Source organism: Triticum aestivum, chromosome 4A, assembly GCF_018294505.1.
Source record: "Triticum aestivum cultivar Chinese Spring chromosome 4A, IWGSC CS RefSeq v2.1, whole genome shotgun sequence".
In the NCBI taxonomy this organism is placed as follows: domain Eukaryota; kingdom Viridiplantae; phylum Streptophyta; class Magnoliopsida; order Poales; family Poaceae; genus Triticum; species Triticum aestivum.
In genome coordinates, this window is record NC_057803.1 from 96271378 (window position 1) to 96295110 (window position 23733).

Sequence of the window (23733 nt, forward strand, 5' to 3'; positions counted from 1 at the left end):
GGGGGAGTAAGGGGGATCGGGAACGGGACGGGAGAAGATAGGGTTTGAGCGTCGGCAGGCCATATAGGCCAGGGGCGCAGTTGGGCCGATGGGCCGGCCGACTGGGTTGTGGCCCAGCAGGGAGGGGGAGGACTTTTCCTTTTGCTTTTGTTTTCCCTTTCTTTTTCTCTTTTTTTTTACTGTTTTCTATTAATTTGTTTTGTTAGAAAGGAGACTTGCCACATAATTCAAGCACATTATTTCTAGGAGACACAAAAAGTTCGAGGCCAAAGGAGTTGTCTAACCATTTTTCGAAATAGAAAATGCCAGATTTAAAAGTTGTTGGACCATTAAATAAAATTTCAGGGACACTTTGGGAATCCAAAAGAGGTTGGTTCCAACATGACAATTACTCAGTGATTATTTACCACACTTTGAACATTTTAGTTTTCATGTTTGGCAAATTTGAATTTTTGACTTTGAATTTGAGTTTGAACATGAACAATGATTTGGATCAAGTGAGGATTAGCAACAGTAGTGTGATGACATGGCACCATCAACAGGGGATTACTTTAGCATGACACTGGGGGTGTTACACCTAGGCCCCCTTTGTGGCACGCCCTAGGCAGCCTCCCCTCCCCCCTCCACCTATACATATGAGAGGATGGGAGGGGGCAACACACACCACGATTCCAAGCCATGTACGGTGCCCCCTCTCCCTCTAGTTCCTCCTCCGTCCACATCGGTTGTGCTTAGCGAAGTCCTGTGGAAAAGTTTCACCACCACCATCACTACGCCATCGTGCTGCCGGAACTCATCTACTACTTCACCCCTCTTGCTGGATCAAGAAGACGAGGACGTCATCGAGCTGAACATGTGCTGAACGCGAAGGTGGCGTGCATTCGGTGCTTGATTGGTACGAATCGTGAAGGTGTACGACTACATCAACCACGTTGATAAACGCTTCCGCTTAGCGATCTACAATGGTATGTAGATGCTCTTCCCCTCTCGTAGCTATGCATCTCCATGGATAGATCTTGTGTGTGCGTAGAATTTTTTTTGTTTTTCATGCAACGTTCCCCAACACCACATTGATAAATGCTTCCGCTTAGCGATCTACAAGGGTATGTAGATGCTTTCCCCCTCTCGTAGCTATGCATCTCCATGGATAGATCTTGCCTGTGCGTAGAATTTTTTTGTTTTCTATGCAACGTTTCCCAACAAGGTCGTCTTACAAATTGCCTCACCGCCAATCACGGAACTGTCACACCTGGGACGGACTGGGGGCAACTTTGTTAGTTATTTTTTGTAGAACATGCACGAGTGTGCATGTAGTATATTGATAGAAGAAAGGGATGAAGGGCCCTCCGCCAGGGTTTACAACAATTACATCGTAAGTTGTTGCCACAACCCTGACCACCCACACTCTAACAGACTATTCGCTATCATCCCACGTCGACATCCTGCCAAAGGAGTCTAAGTCCCCTTCGAGAAGTCCCGTAGTTCTCCATGTTCTCGCCTCATGATTGATGTTCTTGATCACCTGCCTAGTGGAAGGCGGAGCACCGTCGAAGACCACGTCGTTTCTATGCTTCCAAAGCTCCCAGAGAGTGAGCGTGATTATAGCTTTCAAATCCTTTGGAGAGCAGGTGCCGCATTGCCTCATCGTGCACCACTCTACTAACTCATTTGCCAATCCCAGAGCTTGGTCAAGTCTTCCGAGCGCAGTACAAATCCGAGCCCACACAATCCTCGAGGGCACGCAGTTGAGTAGAATGTGTCGTATGGACTCGGTGTGTTGGTCACACAGCGGGCAAGACGGCTGATGTGGGAGGCCTCTCTGGGCCAGTCTATCAGAAGTCCAACAATGGTTCCGCATTGCGAGCCAGGTGAAAAAGCGGCATTGGAGCGGAGCTCTATGCTTCCACACCGTATCTGCGTACGGTATAACCTCTCTTCCCATGAACTTGGTCATGTAAGCCGATTTCGCCGAGTAAGTGCCATTTGCTTCCCATGCCCATCTGATTCTATCTCTTGCGTCACGTGTTAGGTTCACCACATCTAACCTTTGCCAGAGCTCGTGGTACTCGTTCATGGCCTGAAGGGCATGCTCGGGTCCGACATCCCTAGCCCAAGCGTTCCCATGCATGGCTCGCTCCACCGTCCGTGTGTTTCTGATTCTCGGTGCTACCATGTCATAGACGACCGGTGCGAGATCCTCGACTCTATATCCATCAATCCAACGATCCTCCCAAAACAGGGCCTCCTCGCCCTTGCCAACATCCACGAACGTAGCAGCCTGATATATGGCTTTCGCCTCGTCGGAGGTGGGTAAGTTGAATTCCCTCCATGGTTATTGTTGGTCCATTTTTTGCAACCAAAGCCACCGAGCTAGCAAAGCACGATTGAGCCACCGTAGATTCGGAATGCCGAGGCCGCCTGCCCATTTGGGCGCACACACTTGTTCCCAAGCCATCGAACATTTACCTCCGTTGGCCTCCTTCTCAGTGCACCACATGAAGTCTCTACAAAATTTTTCCAAGGCCTTCAGAATCTTAGCCGGTAGTTCCATGGCCATTAGAGCATGAATGGGGATGGCGCATAGGACCGAGGTTATGAGCAGAAGGTGCCCACTCTTGTGTAGCGACTTGCCGCGCCAGGTTGGCAATTTGTTGGCGAGTTGGTCTACCAGATATTGGTATTGGGCGGCATACTGCTTGCGAATGGGGAGAGGCAGCCCTAGATACTTGCACTGGGATGGGCCGATCGTGCACCCCCAATGCATTCTGTGTCATGGCCACTTGCTCCAAGGAGCATCTGATGGGTATTGCCGCGCTCTTGCGGAAGTTGACTCGGAGCCCGGATGCCTCCCCGAAGGCCTCCAAAATTTCCGCGCAAGCATTGAGCTCCGCCGCTCTGGGTTTGATGAAAAGCATAACGTCATCCGTGTAGATGGACATCCGCTGATGGAGGCCTCTGTTTGCCAACGGCTCAAAGATGCCCAACAACATGACTACTTACATGCCTTGGCGAGCAACATCGCGGCTTTGCTTTCATGACCGAAGGAATTCACTAACCCAAATTGTCCACATCACGTCAATCGACCGCCAGGAGGAGATATGAACCAAAGAACCAGGAACGAGAAGAGATGACAAAGGAAAAAACATGTACTGCCACTAGTAGTTCAGTTGACACTTGACACATGACCGAAGACAACAGTAAGAGCAACAAAAGCATGCCAACCACACACACTAGTACATAATTTATCGCGCGTATGAGCATACGGCGGGGCTAATGGCAGACACGACGCGACATCATGGTGGAGTGGTCGATCGGATCCAGCGACAGAGCGGGGGGCAGCCAATGTGCAGTGCCACTGCCATGCCATGCAGCCAAAACCTGAGGTCGGCCCCCTGTTCACGATCGCCGGCGGTGATCGAGTGACCGACTAACTGGCACACACCCACCTACCTAACGGAGAAGTTGACGGGACAAGCAAAAGCGGGAAACGGCTATACACTAGTGCTCCATGCACATGCCACGCACGGCTAGCTGCCGTACATGATGACGAAGCACGGGAGCACGGCCCGGGGGTTGAACACCAGCAGCTCGCCGTCGTCCTCCCCCCCTCGTCCGCCGCCGCCCGGCGGCACGGGCACCATGGAGTCGTAGCCCACCTTGTCGCCGTCCCCGTCTCCGTCGCCGCCGCGAACGACGCGCCCCGCCACGACGCGGCACACCAGCATGGCGCGGCGCACCTGCAGGAACGCGAACTCGCGCTCCACCTCGTCGGGCAGCGACGCGTGCGCGGCCCACCCGGAGGAGTAGGTGGCGATGCCGTCCACGTCCGCCTGCTTCCCGGCGAACCCGTGCCGGAGGATGGTGCAGGTGCAGCAGTAGGGGCTCCCGCACACGCCGGCGCCCAGGGAGCAGAGCATGGTGGCGCAGTGGAACCGCAGCCGCTCGTTGCCGTCCGCGATGCACCGCTCCTCCACCACCGCGCCGCTGGCGCCCGCACAGCGGCGGGCGGCGCGGGCGCGGACGAGGTCCCGGTACTCCTCGAAGCGGGAGAGCGCCCGCGGGTTGTGGTGGATCCTGAGGATGCGCCTGACGGCCGGAGGATCGCCGGTGCCTGCTGCGGGCAGCCCCCACCCGGCGAGGAAGATCATGCGGATGATGTTCATGCTGGAGTCGAGGTGGGTGAGCTCCGACAGGGAGTGCTTCATCGCCTGGTGGAGCTCCAGCTGCTGCGGCTTGCTCAGCACCTCGCCGCACACCTTGCAAGGGTACAGGTCCCCGCGGGCGGCGAACGACCTGGACAGCTGCCTGGTCGCCAGCGGCGAGCACGGCACGAGGGGGGTGACGCTGAGCGACTGCGGAGACATCGGGGACAGGAACGGCGACGCGCACGGCGAGGACGGCGTGGACAGCACCACGGACGCCTGACGCTGCGTCACGGACTGGGCAAGCGGCGACGACACGGTGGTCGTGACAGTCTCCTCCTCCTCTCCGGCGGGAACAGCATTCTTGGGTCCACCGGAGGAGAAGATGCGGTGTATGTAGCAGCGGAGGCTGGTGGCGAGAGACGAGACGTGCCTGGCCCTGCGCCTGGCGCCGGCCCTCTCTTCAACACCGGTAGAGGACGACACAGCCGGGGAGAAGGCGAGCGGCGATATCTTCCTCCTCTTGCTGCTGATGCCGGCAGCGCCAGCGTCGTCCTCCTCGTGCTGCTGCGACGCAGAGCCCGGCGAGAAGCAGCAGCCGGCGTGGCCAACGTGGAGGAACATGACAAAGAAGAGCGACAGGAACCCGCGCAGCAGCGAGCTGCACCTAGCACCGCCCGCCATCCCCGATCGCCGGCAGCTCAGGCTCCGATCAGATCACGCTCATGATCACGCAACGCAACGAGAAGACTCGGGCTCGAGGATGGAGGGCAGGAAGGTGAGGGCGGGGGTGGAAAGGGGAGGGAAAAGTGCGGGCGCTTAAAAGAGGAGAAGGGAACGTGGGCTCTGTGCATGTGTGTGTGTGTGGCTGTGTTGGCAAAGGACGGGAGGAAGGAGAAAGGCGATCGATCCGGGGACAGCAACAGGGTGTCCGGGCGGGTACGCGCACGAATCAGTAGATTACTGGAGTAGTGGAGTACCTAGGATGCAGATGCACCGCAGCTAAGCTAAGCTGCGCAATTATGCATCACGCAAAGCGGTACAGTGTTACACTGAGCTGGTACAAGTGATGGTGCTCGCCCGCTGTACTCTTCCCAGCATAGCAGCCAGGGCCATGCTCATGCCTCATTACAGCGGGGAGATGGGAGATAGCGATGCAGGAATCGCAGGGACAAGGATGGCCGAAGCCGACGTGCTACCGATCGACGATCAGCTCGAGTCCGATCAGATGATTCAGATCAGATCGGAGTCGTCGGTGCACTGGACGCGATTGGAGATGTGTCGTGTAGGTTCCGTTGGAGCTATCATTGTTCATCGGCCTGATCTGGGCTCCTGTGATCCGGTCCCGGTGTCTCCTCCTCCTCTCTCTCCATCTCCATAATGCACCATCGCGTCTCCCCTCGTCCCGTCTCGCTCCACTGTTATTATTATTGCTCGTCTACAGGAGGCGAGGTTAGAAAAATAATACCCAACAGCAACGGCTCGTCGTCAGCGGCGAGCGCGGCGGTCCTGCACCTGCCGACTGCCGTGCTGCAGCTAAACCCCAAACAAAGGGGGGGACTTGCCTGCTCCCTTTCCATGCTTCTATTCATGCTCCCGCATACGTGGCTTGATTTGATTGAAAGAAAATAAGGCCCGGCCCCATCCTTTGAAAATCAGAGGGGGAGACGATTAGATTAAAAAAGAAAAAGGGAAAAGAGTAGCCGTAGGATGAAGTGGGAGCATGGAGAGGGAGCAGTCAAACTGGATCCCAAACAAAGCATACGGGGCAACGGACGGTACAGAGACAGAGTACAGGGGACGGGACAAGATACGGCCTGTTCCTCCTGCCTCGCTCCGGAACAAACGGCGAAACGTGCAGCGCCAGAGCCTCTGGCCGTGCGGCGCGGTGCAGATCCCTCTGCTCCGCCGCGGCTCCGTGTCCCCCTTCACCGCCGAACGAAGCTCTGCACGAACGGCACAACCAGCCGGATTTTTAGGCCGGGGAGATAAGATGGACGTTACTGCCGGTCACCACGCCGCTTGTGGGCATAATGGCGGCTCCATGTGTGTGTTCCTGAGGCGTCAAACGCGGCCAAAACAGATGGGAGGCCGCGTCCAGGGCTGCATAATCATCTGCTTCCAGGTTCAGCGTACTCGAGTGAATGGAATCCAAGACGTTGCAGCCTGCAAAGCAATGCGAACACCTCAAACCTGCGTCTAACACAAGAAACGAATGATGCTGGGCACAAAGACAGTCAGTCAGACAGACCGGAGCTCTCGAGATTCGGCGCCATCACGGTGTCCTGGTGGTGGGGCTACGTAGTGCCGTTAACATATTCCTGGTACTACTAAATGGGATTTTTTGTGTGTTAAACAAAAGGAAAGAACACTTCAGCACATGCATGCAACAGTCCAAGGAGACCAATCGAGTGTGGTTCCAGGACCGAATCGACACAAAAGTTAGCAGGCAAACCAAAGAATCCAAGAATCTTGTTTATCATCTTACAGTTCACAGGGACTTACTAAATGGACAATTGTTCAACTCCAGCTCCAAGGCATCCACCAAGATGATAAAGATCAAAGTACATGACGGAATTAAGTAGGCTCAACAGGCAGGCCCACGACAATGCATATGCATACATACCATCAGGTAATTTATGATTCTTCTCGCAAAAAAAGAAGGTAATTTATGATTCGGTGATATTACACCGACCACACAAACTTAGTTGATAATTCAGAACACTACATTTCAACTCCATAAATGCCATGACGAACACTACATTAAAACTGCTCAGGTCGTACATCGAAACTCAGAAGAGTTTCCAGCTAATATAATGGGCTATGTGCACCAGGCAAGTATACAAAATTGGGAGTTGAACAACAAGGTCCAGCACTGAAGCAAAGATTAGCATACCCTGCCTAGCTTTTTATGTGGATAAAAACCAAAAATGCCATGACGACCATTCAGTATTTGCCAAGGACAATCATATGCTCAAACTGGTCTAAAAATAACAAAAAACTAATAAGCTACCATGTGCATACAAGCTTGTGGCTATCTATTTATTTGTATCATTCTAAGCGCTATGACAAATTTTCTTGACACAGCCACTCTGCCAAATAAACTGTGCCGATGTTCCACAAGAAATGTACTTGCTGTATGCATATGCTGTTGCAAGTACTGTTTGGGTGCCAGGTTTAATATATTAAATACAGCATTAAATATGAACGAAAGCTGCCTTGTGGGTTCAGTGTACTTCAGTAGTGATGTTACACAATGACCAGCCCCAGTTTCATTCATTTGTACCATACAACATTCCAAAAATAAGCATCCTGACAAAAACCATAAATTATTGCCCATACTTGAATTTCAGCAATTCAACATGAAATTCAAAAGATTATGTAGATGATCGAGCATGCTTGACCAACAGTCGAATTTGCACTAGTAAAGAGCCTACTCTGGCAACAAAAGCAAAGGTCACAGCTCACACTATTAAGTTTGATAAAGCTGAGTTATCAATTTAAGAAGGAAGGGAAGACACTTATTATGATGGTTAGTTGATGTTTTCCTTTCACAATAATTAGTACTGGTAGGGTAAGCCCTGAAGAAGGCACATTCTTAGATAATGACATTGTCCTAGACCAGAGGCATGAAAATATCCCAGAGTTTGAAACCAGCTTGTGACAAATATACCAATAGCAAATGTTTACTTAGTAGTACATTTTTGTTCCAATGAATATCCCCAGTTTCCCCATCGCTGTATTTCCAAATGATCTTTAATGTGCCTATTCTGTAACTAACTTCTAAGAGTGCCGTGAAAAAAACTCCCTAATGCTACAATTGGCTATATAGAGAACATAAAAGATAACAGTTCAATGGGAGTTCTATGGGAAATTTGTTTGCCAGTAACGTTTTCGATTTTCATTGCCTAACTAAGAGATCTCCCTAACTAATAACCACGATTCTCACCAACCAGATACAGGAGGGCATGTGCGATACAATGATAATATAGATCGTTTGACTATATATAAGGTGGAGCATAATTGGTTACAATTTGCAGTTTTGCACCATTAGCCTTCATCGCATATTCGCATCCCAAGCTTAGGGCCTCTTTGATTCACAGGATTTTGAAAATGTAGGAATAGGAAAAGTATAGGATTGCAGTGGCATGTCAACTTGAATCCTATAGGATTAGCAAAGAGTGTTTGATGCCACATGAAAAACAAAGGAATTGTAAAAAGAGGTTGGAGTGGATGTTAGGGCCTCTTTGATTCAAAGGATTTTCACAGGATTTTTGAAGGATAAGAATCCTTCGGAATTTTTCCTGCGTTGATCGTTTGATTCGCAGGATTGAATCCCATAGGAATTTTTCCTATGGATTCATTTGAACTACATTTCATAGGAATTGTAGCATCCACTCCAACCTCTTGGAAGAAATCCTTTATTTTTCCTGTGATACAATCAAACAAACTCAAATCCTATAGGAATCCAATGGGCATGTCATTTCAATCCTACGTTTTTCCTATTCCTGTGTTTTTGCAATCCCGCGAATCAAAGAGGCCCTTAGATTTCCTATGAAATGTAGTACAAAAGATTCCATAGGATAAATTCCTATGGGATCCAATCCTATGAATCAAAGGGCCGACATAGGAAAAATTCCTAAGGATTTCAATCCTCCAAAAATCCTAAATAATTCCTTTGAATCAAAGGAGCCCAGTTTTGTAGGTTTGCACTGGAAAGGTAAATCACTTCTTTCATAATACGACCAGTGAAGTGGACGTGCTACCGATCGAAGATCAGCTCGAGTCCGATCAGATCAGATCGGGGTCGTCAGATCAGATCACCATTTCCAAGTTTATCTATGAAATGAGATTTACTAGTATCCAAAACATCAAATTATATTACGTACAAGATTTATCATAAAATATACTTTTAGAATTTATATTTTTTTTATGTGAAGTAACACATTTTCATGGATATTGATGGTCAAAGTACCATCTCGAAGCAGTGTCAATGTCCTAAAAAACTTACATTTTGAATAGGAGGAAGTATATTGGAAGAGCAAATGCAAATCAGTAATATTTGAAATCTGATATCAAGTTTCTGAGTTATGAACTTATAAATTTTGCACAATTTATAATGTTGTAAGGAGTAGGGCATTTTGGAGACCGAGCTCCATGGAGCCCTTTATTTTGAAAAATTCAAAATTCATAAATTTTGGTTTCAAAAAAATCGAGGAAAAAATACACATGTATGCGAAGATGTAAAGTGTATGTGTGAAAAAATTCAGGATGAAATGCCTTGAATTGTGAGCTGCACAAAAAAAACAAAATCATGGACTTTAAAAATGAACAGTACAGATGTTAGAAAGCCTCAGATTTGTCTTTTTTGTGTAGCTGACATTTTAATGTATTTCGACCTGAAAATTTGCACACATGTACATTATGTATCTAGACATATGCGTATTTATTTTCAGAATTTTTTGAAGATGAAATTTTTGAATTTTGAAGTTTTTAAATAAAGGCCTCCATGGAGCTCAGTCTCCGTTTGGCATTTTTGTGTTGTAAGTCATTATCTACGAACTCTATAAGAGAGATGAAGAGATAATCTTGCTATCAGCAGTATGAAGTCCTTCTACCGTTTAAAGATATATAAGTTGTTCTCAACTGATGATGCCCTGGCAGGATAATCATAGAGTGAGCTGAATAACAACATTGCACTATATTTAGGGTGCTAGGGACTTATTGGATAATGATATTGTAAAAAAACCAAGCTCTTAGTGCTAAGGCTAAGGGATTAGAAAAATATGCTTATGCCAGAGAAGGTTACTTCAGTCTAAGACATTTTGCTCACATTGAATACATCTGTAGAGGCAAGAAATGTAATGTTACCACATCAAATTTTGGAAGAGTGGAACACAAGAAGAGCCATATTTTCAGAGCTGAATTTATGTTTGAACTGAAAAAAGAGAGCATGAATGTCATCCTGTATACAAGGGAAAAACTGCTATGCCAGAGAGATAGCACCTGCTAGGCGGGAACTCTCCCACACTTCCACAACTGGCGTGTCTTCTCTGGTCACAAATAAGCGGTCTCCGCCGCCTTCCATCATCTCTATCATTCCACGCTTAGAATCCTCTTCCGTATCCACATAGCTGCTTCTGAAACTATTTTCATTAATTCCTTTTCTGTCAAGTGTCTCCTTTGCTCCCGGTTGCTCCGACAAGTTGCATGTGTCATCTCGTTGTTCTTCCAGTCTGGACCAAACCTCCAATCCATCCTTCCGGCTGACAAACACCTGGGACTTGTAGCAATGCAGGACACTGCCATGACCCCCTCCACTCCCCTTTGGTCCTGATGACATGTACACCCAAGGGTCGTTATCGAGGCGCCTCAGGTCTGCAACCCCAATATCTCCTGATTTTGAGCATACCTTGTAGAGCATCAGCTGCTTCACGTCCACATCTGCATCTGAAAATGGATCTCCAAACCTGCTGCTTCTTCCGGATCCCCCTGGCTCGCTTGTCTCCCAGACCACATTCCCAGATCGAATGTCCCACAGCCTCATGTACCCAGAATAGCCAAATGCGCCCGAGCTCACAGATGAAGCAAACACCAGCCCAAGTTCCTGCAGGTGCACTAGTCGATCCGGCGAAGACGACTTAGCCGCACTCCCACTTTGCCGGCCAATCTCCTGTATGGGCTTCAGAGTTACAGGGTCAATCGCCAGGATGCAGTTCTCCCGGTGTGGGCACTCGAATGTAGCGAGGATCGGTGAATTTGTGTCAGCGGCATCAGCGGGAGGACGGGCGGCGATGGCGATGACCTTCGCTTTGAGGACGCGTAGGTCGGTCGGGTCTGACCATTCGACGGAGGCGACGTGCCAGCCTTCGAGGAGGTCGTACACATGGAGCCCCGGGGAGGAGCTGGACCCGACAACGGCGAGGCTGGAGGGCAGCAGCCTGATGGAGGTGGCGCGGTGGAGGTGGGTGCGGAAGGTGGTGAGACGGTCCAGCGCCGGGGAGTAGTAGGTGAGCTGGCCGGCGCCGTGGGCGAGGCAGAGGGAGCCGTCGTGGTGCGCGGCGAGGGCGGTGGGGAAGGGTTCGGAGGCGGGGGACAGGGTGGACGCGAGGGACGCGGAGAAGCCGAGGAGGGGCGGAGGGGAGAGCGCGGCGAGGAGCTGGGCGTGGAGGCCGTAGAAGAGGGCCTCGTCGAGGAGGACCCGGGCGGAGAAGGCCGGCGGGGAGGAGGGGGCGCGGATGGCGGAGAGGATCCCGGAGAGGAGCGCGGGGTCGCGGTCCACGAAAGTTGGGGTTGGGGATGGATCGAGGGACAGGGAGAGGGAGAGGGAGCTTGCCTCCAGGGCGAAGAGTTTGCCTCCCACGTTTAGCTGCTTCGCCGTGCCGCTCTTGCCTCCTCCGCCTGGCCGGCCGGCGCCGGCGGCGCTGGTCTCCATCGATGCTGGCGCTCACCACTCTCTCTTCTTTCTGGATGCACTCTCGTCTGTCTCGCAGAAACCCACCTCTCTTGCTCGGGCTGTTGTGCTGCCCGACGAGTAGACGACTTTTCCATTCTGGTACTCGATAAGAAGGGTTTTTTTTATAACACAGTAAAAACAAAGATGATACACACGTACTACTCCCTCCGTTCCGAAACGGAGTGAGTACTTTCCATCTCTACAAACATCTTTAAGAGCTGAACCAATGAATTTTAAGATTAACAAAGTTTTCACAGACATCTCACATTAACAAAAAACATCGTATCACTAAAAGGTTAGCACCGAAGAATGTAAAATAAATCAGAAAATACGAGCATCCGTGCTAAGTTTGAAACTTAAATCTGGATAGATTAGTTCCACTACAAGGACATAACCATCTAAGCTATGCTTAGTACAGAAATCTCTCATGATGATACGAAAGAAGTAACTTTTCTGAGGAGACTCATAGGCATACATCTCTATTTTATCATCACAATAATAAAAATAATTACATTTCAACCACACATAATTCAACATCATTTCAAATCCACAACTTTGAAATTCACATTCGACCATAGCAATCAAAATGTGTCAAACTTAAACATGAAGAAGTTTAGCCACCATAGAACTCCCATAAATGCTCAACAAGGCCTTCAGAAAGTTGTTCAAGCTCCACGTGTCTTCAATTTTTCCATGCACTCTGAGAAATCTATGAAATCATTGTTCATTCTTTTGAGGTCTGATAAGCTAATATATTCTTCCCTTATTCTTATGGTGGGTGTCCTCTAAGATAAGTGTCGGCTATGCACATCCCTCCTTGGATTTCTATGGGACGATATATTTCCATTAGAAACACGTCGAGCATGATTAGTTTACTACCAACATTTGGCTAGCCAAATGTTGGCATTGCCAAATATTGCCAATACCAAGATTTGTCAAATATTGGTAACTTATGTGAGATGGGTGTGACAACTTTATAATCAACCAATTAGTAGCCAATATGGAATGGCAATTTTTGGCACCAAACCATTCGCTTATATCATTCATGAGCACTCGTGAGCGTCTTTGTGATAAACAACACCATCAACCAAGGTACATCTTGCATACCAAAAATTTGCTAGGACAGTGCATCCTCTTATGGAACCACTCGATGGTACATACAAATAGTGTCGATCCACAAACATTTGTATTCAAGTGATGACACAGGCATTTCTACGGCTCCTTCTGGAGCATCTATCCTAGCGTTGTCCCAAGTTGGTGGTCTTTGTGACCACCACTTCTTTGTATATGTCATCGTCACATGTTATAAACACCTTCAAGAACTTTCCTACAAAGACGTAGATTGGCCCTAGAGCTCACGAGGACTTTAGGCAAGCAAGATTGTTGACAAGGAAGTTGTCCTTTCTTGGAATGTACTTGACCTCAAGTCTGGTGAGTTTCCTTTCACACCTTAGCAAGATAAGCTGACATGGTCTTGTCCAATGTTTGATACTCCTTGCTAACTTGCTTCACTACGAGCCAAGTCCCAGCAATCTGTGAGGGAGTCCTGGACTAAGGGGTCCTCGGGCGTCCAGCCTGTTAGCCATGGGTCGTACTGATGGGCTGTGAAGATACGAAGACCGAAGACTGCACCCGTGTCCGGATGGGACTCTCCTTGGCGTGGAAGGCAAGCTTGGCAACCGGATATGTAGATTCCCTTCTTTGTAACCGACCTTGTGTAACCCTAGATCCTCCCGGTGTCTATATAAACCGAAGGACTTAGTCCGGATAGGACACTCATCATCATAGCCATACAAGCTAGACCTCTAGGGTTTAGCCATTACGATCTCGAGGTAGATCAACTCTTGTAATACTCATATTCATCAATATCAATCAAGCAGGACGTAGGGTATTACCTCCATAGAGAGGGCCCTAACCTGGGTAAACATCGTGTCCCTTGTCTCCTGTTACCATCGACCTTAGACACACAGTTCGGGACCCCCTACCCAAGATCCGTCGGTTTTGACACCGACATTGGTGCTTTCATTGAGAGTTCCATTGTGCTGTCGCTAAAAAGTTTGATGGCCCCTTCAATCGTCCATATTGACGTTGTCCAAGGAGAAGCTTTCCTCCCCGGACATATCTTCGCGTTCGGCGGCTTCGCACTGCGGGCCAATTCGCTTGGCCATCCGGGGCAGATCGAAAGCTACGCCCCCGGCCATCAAGTCAGATTTGGGAGCTTGAACTACGTTACGGACACCCGTGGATACTTGATCTTCGCCGGATTTGAGGCCGCGGTAGCCGCTCCCGGTCGCCCCGATGATCATGACCTAAATCTGTCATCAGGCTGCATCCAGGAGATTGCTCCTGTAACCGCTCTAGTCGTAGATCCGGAGCAAGCTGCGCCACCCAAGGACGGGAGGATCAACCCCACCTCAGAGGCCATAGATTCCACGGCGTTGGAGCCGCACACAGACTTAACCCCTCACGACGTCTTTGTCACCGGAACTCCGGACTCGTCTCCGAATGAAAGTTCCGAACCACGTGAGCCCGCGGACACCGAACTTGATCGTTTATCGATCTTCGAATTCAGCGTCGCAGACATCTTCCAGCACTCGCCCATGGGCGATGTGCTAAATTCCTTAAAGAACTTGTCTTTGGTGAAGGACTCACAACCGAACTATATCCGGCTTGAACCAGGGGCTGGCAGCGGAGAATTTTGCTTCCCACCCACCACCCACTTCATAGCCACGGTCCAGGATTCGACCGATACACTTGATTACGACCCCGAGAACATTGACGATATGGACGACGATGTCGAAGACAACGAAGACCCCGTTGATACAGCTAATGACCAAGATGAACGGGAAGATGGGTAGGTTAGCCCTGGTAAACAGGCCATGTACGAAGATTCGGAGGACGACAATTACCTTCCGCTCTCTGAGGATGAGGTGAGCCTTGGCACCGAGGATTTCATCGTGCCTGAGGAACCTCTTGAGCAGGAGCGCTTCAAGCGCCAACTAATAGCCACTGCAAGGAGCCTGAAAAAGAAGCAGGTGCAACTTCAAACTGACCAAGATCTGCTCAACGATAGATGGACCGAAGTCCTAGCCGCCGAAGAATACGACCTTAATGGCCCATCCAAAAGCTACCCGAAGAGTAGATTGCTACCCCAGGGCGACGACAGGGCGCTCGAGCCCGTGCCATTATCGCACATAGTGTCAGGTCGACCACAACTTGGTCCGGGTAAAGCGGCAACTCAAGCCGAACACCAGACCACCCCACCTCGCCGTAAAGGCAAGAACAAAACAGCTCGGGGTTGTGCACACGACCATCAACAGGACCTGGGTAGCAGAGCAGGACACCCAAAAGTGACCTACGGATCGCGAGGACTGATAACTCACAAGTATAGGGGATCGCAACAGTTTTCGAGGGCAGAGTATTCAACCCAAATTTATTGATTCGACACAAGGGGAGCCAAAGAATATTCTCAAGTATTAGCAGCTGAGTTGTCAATTCAACCACACCTGGAAACTTAATATCTGCAGCAAAGTGTTTAGTAGCAAAGTAATATGACAGTAGTGGTAACGGTAGCAAAAGGTAACAATAGTAAAAGTAATGTTTTTGGTATTTTGTAGTGATGATAGCAATAGCAACGGAAAAGTAAATAAGCGAAGAACAATATATGAAAAGCTCGTAGGCAATGGATCGGTGATGGAGAATTATGCTGGATGCGGTTCATCATGTAACAGTCATAACCTAGGGTGACACAGAACTAGCTCCAGTTCGTCAATGTAATGTAGGCATGTATTCCAAATATAGTCATACATGCTTATGCAAAAGAACTTGCATGACATCTTTTATCCTACCCTCCCATGGCAGCGGGGTCCTTACGGAAACTAAGGGATATTAATGCCTCCTTTTAATAGAGAACCGGACCAAAGCATTAACACATAGTGAATACATGAGCTCCTCAAACTACGGTCATCACTGGTAAGTATCCCGATTATTGTCACTTCGGGATTAACGGATCATAACACATAATAGGTGACTATAGACTTGCAAGATAGGATCAAGAACACTCATATATTGATGAAAACATAATAGGTTTAGATCTGAAATCATGGCACTCGGGCCCTAGTGACAAGCATTAAGCATAGCAAAGTCATAGCAACATCAATCTCAGAACATAGTGGACACTAGGGATCAAACCCTAACAAAACTAACTCAATTACATGATAGATCCCATCCAACCCATCACCGTCCAGCAAGCCTACGATGGAATTACTCACGCACGGCGGTGAGCATCATGAAATTGGTGATGGAGGATGGTTGATGATGACGATGGCGACGGATTCCCCTCTCGGAGCCCCGAACGGACTCCAGATCAGCCCTCCCGAGAGGTTTTAGGGCTTGGCGGTGGCTCCGTATCATAAAACGCGATGAATTCTTCTCTCTGATTTTTTTCTCCCCGAAACACAATATATGGAGTTGGAGTTGGAGTCGGAGAGGCAACAGGGGGCCCACGAGGTAGGGGGCGCGCCCCCCACCCTCGTGGAGAGGTGGTGGGCCCCCTGGCCTTCATCTTTTGCAGGTATTTTTCTTATTTTCTGAAAAGTTGCTGCGTGAAGTTTTAGGTCATTCCGAGAACGTTTGTTTCTAATAACACCATGGTAATTCTGCTGAAAACATCGTCAGTCCGGGTTAGTTCCATTCAAATCATGCAAGTTATAGTCCAAAACAAGGGCAAAAGTGTTTGGAAAAGTAGATACGACGGAGACGTATCAATTCCCCAAGCTTAAACCTTTGCTTGTCCTCAAGAAATTCAGTTGGTAAATTGAAAGTGATAAAGAAAAACTTTTACAAACTCTATTTTCTCTTATTGTTGTAAATATGTAAAGCCGGCATTCAAATTTTCAGCAAAGAATATAACTAACCATATTCACAATAACGCATAGGTCTCAAGTTTACTCATATCAATAGCATAATCAACTAGCGAGCCATAATAATAAATCTCGGATGACAACACTTTCTCAAAACAATCATAATATGATATAACAAGATGGTATCTCGCTAGCCCTTTCTGAGACCGCAAAACATAAATGCAGAGCACCTTTAAAGACCAAGGACTGACTAGACATTGTAATTCATGGTAAAAGAGATCCAGTCAAGTCATACTCAATGTAAACTAACAGTAATGAATGCAAATGACAGCGGTGCTCTCCGATTGGTGCTTTTTAATAAGAGGATGATGACTCAGCATAAAAGTAAATAAATAGGCCCTTCGCAGAGGGAAGCAGGGATTTGTAGAGGTGCCAGAGCTCGGTTTTGAAACAGAGGTGAATAATATTTTGAGAGGTATACTTTCATTGTCAACATAACAACCAAGAGATGGCGATATCTTCCATGCTACACATATTATAGGCGGTTTCCAAACAGAATGGTAAAGTTTATACTCCCCCTTCCACCAACAAGCATCAATCCATGGCTTGCTCAAAACAACGAGTGCCTCCAACTAACAAGAGTCCCAGGGGGAGTTTTGTTTGCAATTATATTGATTTAGTTTGCATAAAGCATGGGACTAGGCATCTCAGTGACCAACCATTTATCTCATGAGTGAGGAGCGGAGTCCACTCCTCTTGAGAATAACCCGCCTAACATGGAAGATACAGACAACCCTAGTTGATACATGAGCTATTCGAGCATACAAAACAGGATATTTATTTGAAGGTTTAGAGTTTAGCACATACAAATTTACTTGGAACGGCAGGTAGATACCGTATATAGGTAGGTATAGTGGACTCATGTGGAATAACTTTGGGGTTTAAGGAGTTTGGATGCACAAGCAGTATTCCCGCTTAGTACAGGTGAAGGCTAGCAAAAGACTGAGAAGCGACCAACTAGAGAGCGACAACAGTCATGAACATGCATTAAAATTAATCAACACCGAATGCAAGCATGAGTAGGATATAATCCACCATGAACATAAATATCGTGAAGGCTATGTTGATTTTGTTTCAACTACATGCGTGAACATGCGCCAAGTCAAGTCACTTAAATCATTCAGAGGAGGATACCACCCTATCATACCACATCATAACTATCTCAATAGCATGTTGGCACGCAAGGTAAACCATTATAACTCATAGCTAATCAAGCATGGCATAAGAAACTATGATCTCTAGTTGTCATTGCAAACATGTTTATTCATAATAGGCTGAATCAGGAACGATGAACTAATCATATTTACAAAAACAAAAGAGGTCGAGTTCATACCAGCTTTTCTCATCTCAGCCAGTCCATCATATAACATCATAATTGCCTTTCACTTGCACGATCGAATGATGTGAATAATAATAATAGTGCACGTGCATTGGACTAAGCTGGAATCTGCAAGCATTCAATAAACAGGAGAAGACAAGGCAACATGGGCTCTTTTGTCAGATCAACAATAATGCATATAAGAGCCACTTCAACAATTTAATTATGGTCTTCTCCTATCGACCCCCAAAGAAAAGAAAAGAAATAAAACTATTTACACGGGAAAGCTCCCAACAAGCAAAAGAAGAACAGGAAATCTTTTTGGGTTTTTTTTAATTACTACTACAAGCATGGAAAGTAAATTAATTAAAAGCTACAACTAATTTTTTTGATTTTTCTTAAGGTTTACTAAACACACAAGAAGAAAGCATAAAAAGGAAAATAAACTAGCATGGATGATACAATGAAAAAGTATGAGCACCGACATCTAGCAATGAGTGTGTGAACATAAATGTAATGTCAGTGGGAAATACATACTCCCCCAAGCTTAGGCTTTTGGCCTAAGTTGGTCTATGGCCACGGCTGGCCTGGCAGATATCTATAATAGTAGCTGGGGTCGTACTGCGATGCAGCAGCTATCGCCTGCTAAGCTGCAGCGTGGCGACGAGTGGCCTCCTCTCTCCTCTCGTACTCATCTGCCTCCTCTCTAGTAATAGTATATCCTCCTCTTGCCTGATAATCAAAGAAGGCAGGAGCAGGGAGAGTAATACGGACAGCACGGCGTCTGTCAAAGATTAATCGATACTGGAGAGGTGATTCGTTCCTCTCGACAAACTGATGGTGAACCATAGCATTAAAATATAGATAAGCAGGAAGTAATTCAATATCATCTTCGCATATGGCTACACCAAGAAAATTAGCTATGCAGGTTGCATAAATTCCCCCAAAGAAATTTCCATTAAGTCTATTAGGATGCAACATACATGCAACAATGGCTCCTAAATTATAAGATTTGTCTCCTAACATAGCACTCCTAAGAATACTGAGATCGGGGACACACATGTGACATGCCTCATCTTTACCATTAATGCATCTACCTATAAAGAGAGCAAAATAATGTATAGCTGGAAAGTGAATGCTCTCTATGGTAGCTTGTGTAATATCTCTAGATTCTCCCATAGTTATGCTAGCAAGAAAATCTCTAAATTCAGATTTGCGAGGATCCCTTATACTACCCCATTGTGGAAGTTTGCAAGCAGTGGTAAAATCCTCTAGATCCATAGTGTAAGATTTATCATAAAGATCAAACAGGACAGTTGGAGAATTACATGAAGTTGAAAATTCAAACCTCCTCACAAAGGTACTAGTGAGGTTGTGATACTGGCTGCACTTCTCTTCCTCGAAGCTCACAAGATCAGCATTACGCAAATATGCATTGAATTCTTCCTTAATTCCCACTCGATCCATAAAGTTCTCAGAGGGCCATTCACAAGGACGCACTGGAGCGTCTCTTGGTGGCTCGTCATCAGCATCACGCATTGCAAGCCTGGATCCTTGCTTCCTTGAAGAACCACCTTGGAACATTTTCCTAAGCATATTTCTTCCTCTGAAAAATTCTGAAATTTTTTAGTAACTTCAAAATAAAGGTAAACCAAACTCAATAATATTGGTAGCAACTACTCCTACAAGTGCCTAGGGCCTATATCATGCATCAAAACTACTTGGAATCATATAAATTTGACATGCAAGCTCAAGAATAGGGTCACCTAAGCAGCAAAAATTTGCAATGAATAAAGCACTAGAACAAAAACTAATTGGACCAATGGAGGAGTCACATACCAAGGAACAATCTCCCCAAGCAGTTGTTGGGGAACGTAGCAGAATTTTAAAATTTTCTACGCATCACCAAGATCAATCTATGGAGTCATCTAGCAACGAGGGAGAGGAGAGTGCATCTACATACCCTTGTAGATCGCGAGCGGAAGCGTTCAAGAGAACGGGGTTGATGGAGTCGTACTCGTCGTGATCCAAATCACCGATGACCTAGCGCCGAACGGACGGCACCTCCGCGTTCAACACACGTACGGTTGGGAAGACGTCTCCTCCAACTTGATCCAGCAAGGGGGAAGGACAGGTTGATGGAGATCCAGCAGCACGATGACGTGGTGGTGGCAGCAACGGTGATCTCGGCAGGGCTTCGCCAAGCTCAGGGAGAGGGAGAAGTGTTGCGGGAGGGAGAGGGAGGCGCCAGGGGCTAGGGTGCGGCTGCCCTCCCTCCCCCCACTATATATAGGACCCCAAGGGGGGCGGCCCTAGGAGATGCAATCTCCAAGGGGGGTGGCGGCCAAGGGGGTGGAGTGCCCCCCCAAGCCAAGTGGGGCGCCCCCCACCCCTAGGGTTTCCAACCCTAGGCGCAGGGGGGGCCCATGGGGGCGCACCAGCCCACTAGGGGCTGGTTCCCCTCCCACTTCAGCCCATGGGGCCCTCCGGGATAGGTGGCCCCACCCGGTGGACCCCCAGGACCCTTCCGGTGGTCCCGGTACAATACCGATTACCCCCGAAACTTTCCCGATGGCCGAAACTTGACATCCTATATATAAATCTTCACCTCCGGACCATTCCGGAACTCCTCGTGACGTCTGGGATCTCATCCGGGACTCCGAACAACTTTTGGGTTACCGTATACTAATATCTCAACAACCCTAGCGTCACCGAACCTTAAATGTGTAGACCCTACAGGTTCGGGAGACACGCAGACATGACCAAGACGACTCTCCGGTCAATAACCAACAGCGGGATCTGGATACCCATGTTGGCTCCCACATGCTCCTCGATGATCTCATCGGATGAACCACGATGTCGAGGATTCAATCAATCCCGTATACAATTTCCTTTGTCAATCGGTATGTTACTTGCCCGAGACTCGATCGTCGGTATCCCAATACCTCGTTCAATCTCGTTGCCGGCAAGTCACTTTACTCGTATCGTAATGCATGATCCCGTGATCAACCACTTGGTCACATTGAGCTCATTATGATGATGCATTACTGAGTGGGCCCAGAGATACCTCTCCGTCATACGGAGTGACAAATCCTAGTCTCGATTCGTGCCAACCCAACAGACACTTTCGGAGATACCCGTAGTGTACCTTTATAGTCACCCAGTTACGTTGTGACTTTGGCACACCCAAAGCACTCCTACGGTATCCGGGAGTTGCACAATCTCCTGGTCTAAGGAAATGATACTTGGCATTCGGAAAAGCTATAGCAAACGAACTACACGATCTTTAAGCTATGCTTAGGATTGGGTCTTGTCCATCACATCATTCTCCTAATGATGTGATCCCGTTATCAATGACATCCAATGTCCATAGTCAGGAAACCATGACTATCTTTTGATCAACGAGCTAGTCAACTAGATGCTCACTAGGGACGTGTTGTGGTCTATGTATTCACACATGTATTACGATTTCCGGATAACACAATTATAGCATGAACAATAGAGAATTGTCATGAACAAGGAAATATAACAATAACCATTTTATTATTGCCTCTAGGGCATATTTCCAACAGTCTCCCACTTGCACTAGAGTCAATAGTCTAGTTACATTGTGATGAATCGAACACCCATACAGTTCTGGTGTTGATCATGTTTTGCTCTAGGGAGAGGTTTAGTCAACGGATCTGCCACATTCAGGTCCATATGTACTTTACAAATATCTATGTCTCCATTTTGAACACTTTCACGAATGGAGTTGAAGCGACGCTTGATATGCCCGGTCTTCCTGTGAAACCTGGGCTCCTTGGCAAGGGCAATAGCTCCAATGTTGTCACAGAAGAGAGTCATTGGGCCCGACGCATTGGGAATGACTCCTAGGTCGGTAATGAACTCCTTCACCCAGATTGCTTCTTGTCCTGCCTCCGAGGCTGCCATGTACTCCGCTTCACATGTAGATCCCGCCACAACGCTTTGCTTGCAACTGCACCAGCTTACTGCCCCACCATTCAAAATATACACGTATCCGGTTTGTGACTTAGAGTCATCCAGATCTGTGTTGAAGCTTGCATCGACGTAACCCTTTATGACGAGCTCTTCGTCACCTCCATAAACGAGAAACATATCCTTAGTCCTCTTCAGGTACTTCAGGATATTCTTGACCGTTGTCCAGTGTTCCATGTCGGGATTAATTTGGTACCTTCCTACCAAACTTACGGCAAGGTTTACATCAGGTCTGGTACACAACATAGCATACATGATAGACCCTATGGCCGAGGCATAGGGGACGACACTCATATTTTCTCTATCTTCTGCCATGGTCAGGCATTGAGTCGTGCTCAATCTCGTACCTTGCAATACAGGCAAGAACCCCTTCTTTGACTGATTCATATTGAACTTCTTCAATATCTTGTCAAGGTACGTACTCTGTGACAGACCAATGAGGCGTCTCGATATATCTCTATAGATCTTGATGCCTAATATGTAAGCAGCTTCTCCAAGATCCTTCATTGAAAAACACTTGTTCAAGTAGGCCTTTATGCTTGCCAAGAATTCTATATCATTTCCCATCAACAATATGTCATCCACATACAATATGAGAAATGCTACAGAGCTCCCACTCACTTTCTTGTAAATGCAGGCTTCTCCATAAGTCTGCGTAAACCCAAACACTTTGATCATCTCATCAAAACGAATGTTCCAACTCCGAGATGCTTGCACCAGCCTATAGATCGAGCATTGGAGCTTGCACACCTTGTCAGCATTCTTAGGATCGACAAAACCTTCCGGCTGCATCATATACAGCTCTTCCTTAAGGAACCCATTAAGGAATGCCGTTTTGACGTCCATTTGCCATATCTCATAATCATAGAATGCGGCAATTGCTAACATGATTCGGACGGACTTCAGCTTCGCTATGGGTGAGAAAGTCTCATCGTAGTCAACCCCTTGAACTTGTCGATAACCCTTAGCGACAAGCCGAGCTTTATAGATGGTTACCTTACCATCCGCGTCTGTCTTCTTCTTAAAGATCCATTTATTTTCTATGGCTCACCGATCATCGGGCAAGTCAGTGAAAGTCCATACTTCGTTTTCATACATGGATCCTATCTCGGATTTCATGGCTTCCAGCCATTTGTCGGAATCTGGGCCTGCCATCGCTTCCTCATAGTTCGAAGGTTCATTGTTGTCTAACAACATGATTTCCAGGACAGGGTTGCCGTACCACTCTGGTGCGGAACGTGTCCTTGTGGACCTACGAAGTTCAGTAGAAACTTGATCTAAAGTTTCATGATCATCATCATTAACTTCCTCTCTAGTCGGTGCAGGCACCTCAGGAACATTTTCTTGAGCTGCGCCACTTACCGGTTCAAGAGGTAATACTTCATCGAGTTCTACTTTCCTCCCACTTACTTCTTTCGAGACAAACTCTTTCTCTAGAAAGGATCCATTCTTGGCAACAAAGATCTTGCCTTCGGATCTGAGGTAGAAGGTATACCCAATAGTTTCTTTAGGGTATCCTATGAAGACGCATGTTTCCGATTTGGGTTCGAGCTTTTCAGGTTGAAGTTTCTTGACATAAGCATCGCATCCCCAAACTTTTAGAAACGACAACTTAGGTTTCTTCCCAAACCATAATTCATACAGTGTCGTCTCAACGAATTTTGACGGAGCCCTATTTAAAGTGAATGCGACAGTCTCTAAAGCATAGCCCCAAAATGACAACGGTAGATCGATAAGAGACATCATAGATCGCACCATATCCAATAGAGTGCGATTAAGACGTTCGGACACACCATTACGCTGAGGTGTTCCAGGCGGCGTGAGTTGTGAAACTATTCCACATTTCCTTAAGTGTGTGCCAAATTCGTGACTCAAGTATTCTCCCCCACGATCTGA

At 47.4% G+C, this 23733-nt stretch overlaps 2 protein-coding genes across 3 annotated transcripts; both read right to left on the minus strand.

The window, feature by feature from the left end:
- Positions 1-3128: 3128 nt before the first annotated feature.
- Positions 3129-5260, minus strand: LOC123085372 (uncharacterized). Its single transcript, XM_044506999.1, has one exon. It carries the CDS (start codon positions 4824-4826, stop codon positions 3528-3530), a length of 1299 nt encoding a protein of 432 aa, XP_044362934.1. The 5' UTR covers positions 4827-5260; the 3' UTR covers positions 3129-3527.
- A 4651-nt stretch (positions 5261-9911) lies between these two features.
- On the minus strand, positions 9912-11677 carry LOC123085373 (protein ENDOPLASMIC RETICULUM-ARRESTED PEN3). Of its 2 annotated transcripts, XM_044507002.1 has the most exons (2): positions 10555-11677; positions 9912-10475 (listed from the first exon to the last, which is right to left on the minus strand). In XM_044507002.1, exons 1-2 carry the CDS (start codon positions 11575-11577, stop codon positions 10239-10241), a joined length of 1260 nt encoding a protein of 419 aa, XP_044362937.1. In that variant the 5' UTR covers positions 11578-11677; the 3' UTR covers positions 9912-10238. The 2 variants fall into 2 exon arrangements, with proteins under 2 accessions (XP_044362937.1, XP_044362936.1); XM_044507001.1 differs by having other exon boundaries at positions 9912-11677.
- Between the last annotated feature and the right edge of the window lie 12056 nt (positions 11678-23733).

What these genes read in the sequence shown, in the direction of transcription:
- LOC123085372 (XM_044506999.1), bottom strand. Translation starts at nt 4,826, where the DNA reads ATGGCGGGCGGTGCTAGGTGCAGCTCGCTGCTGCGCGGGTTCCTGTCG.
- LOC123085373 (XM_044507001.1), bottom strand. Translation starts at nt 11,577, where the DNA reads ATGGAGACCAGCGCCGCCGGCGCCGGCCGGCCAGGCGGAGGAGGCAAG.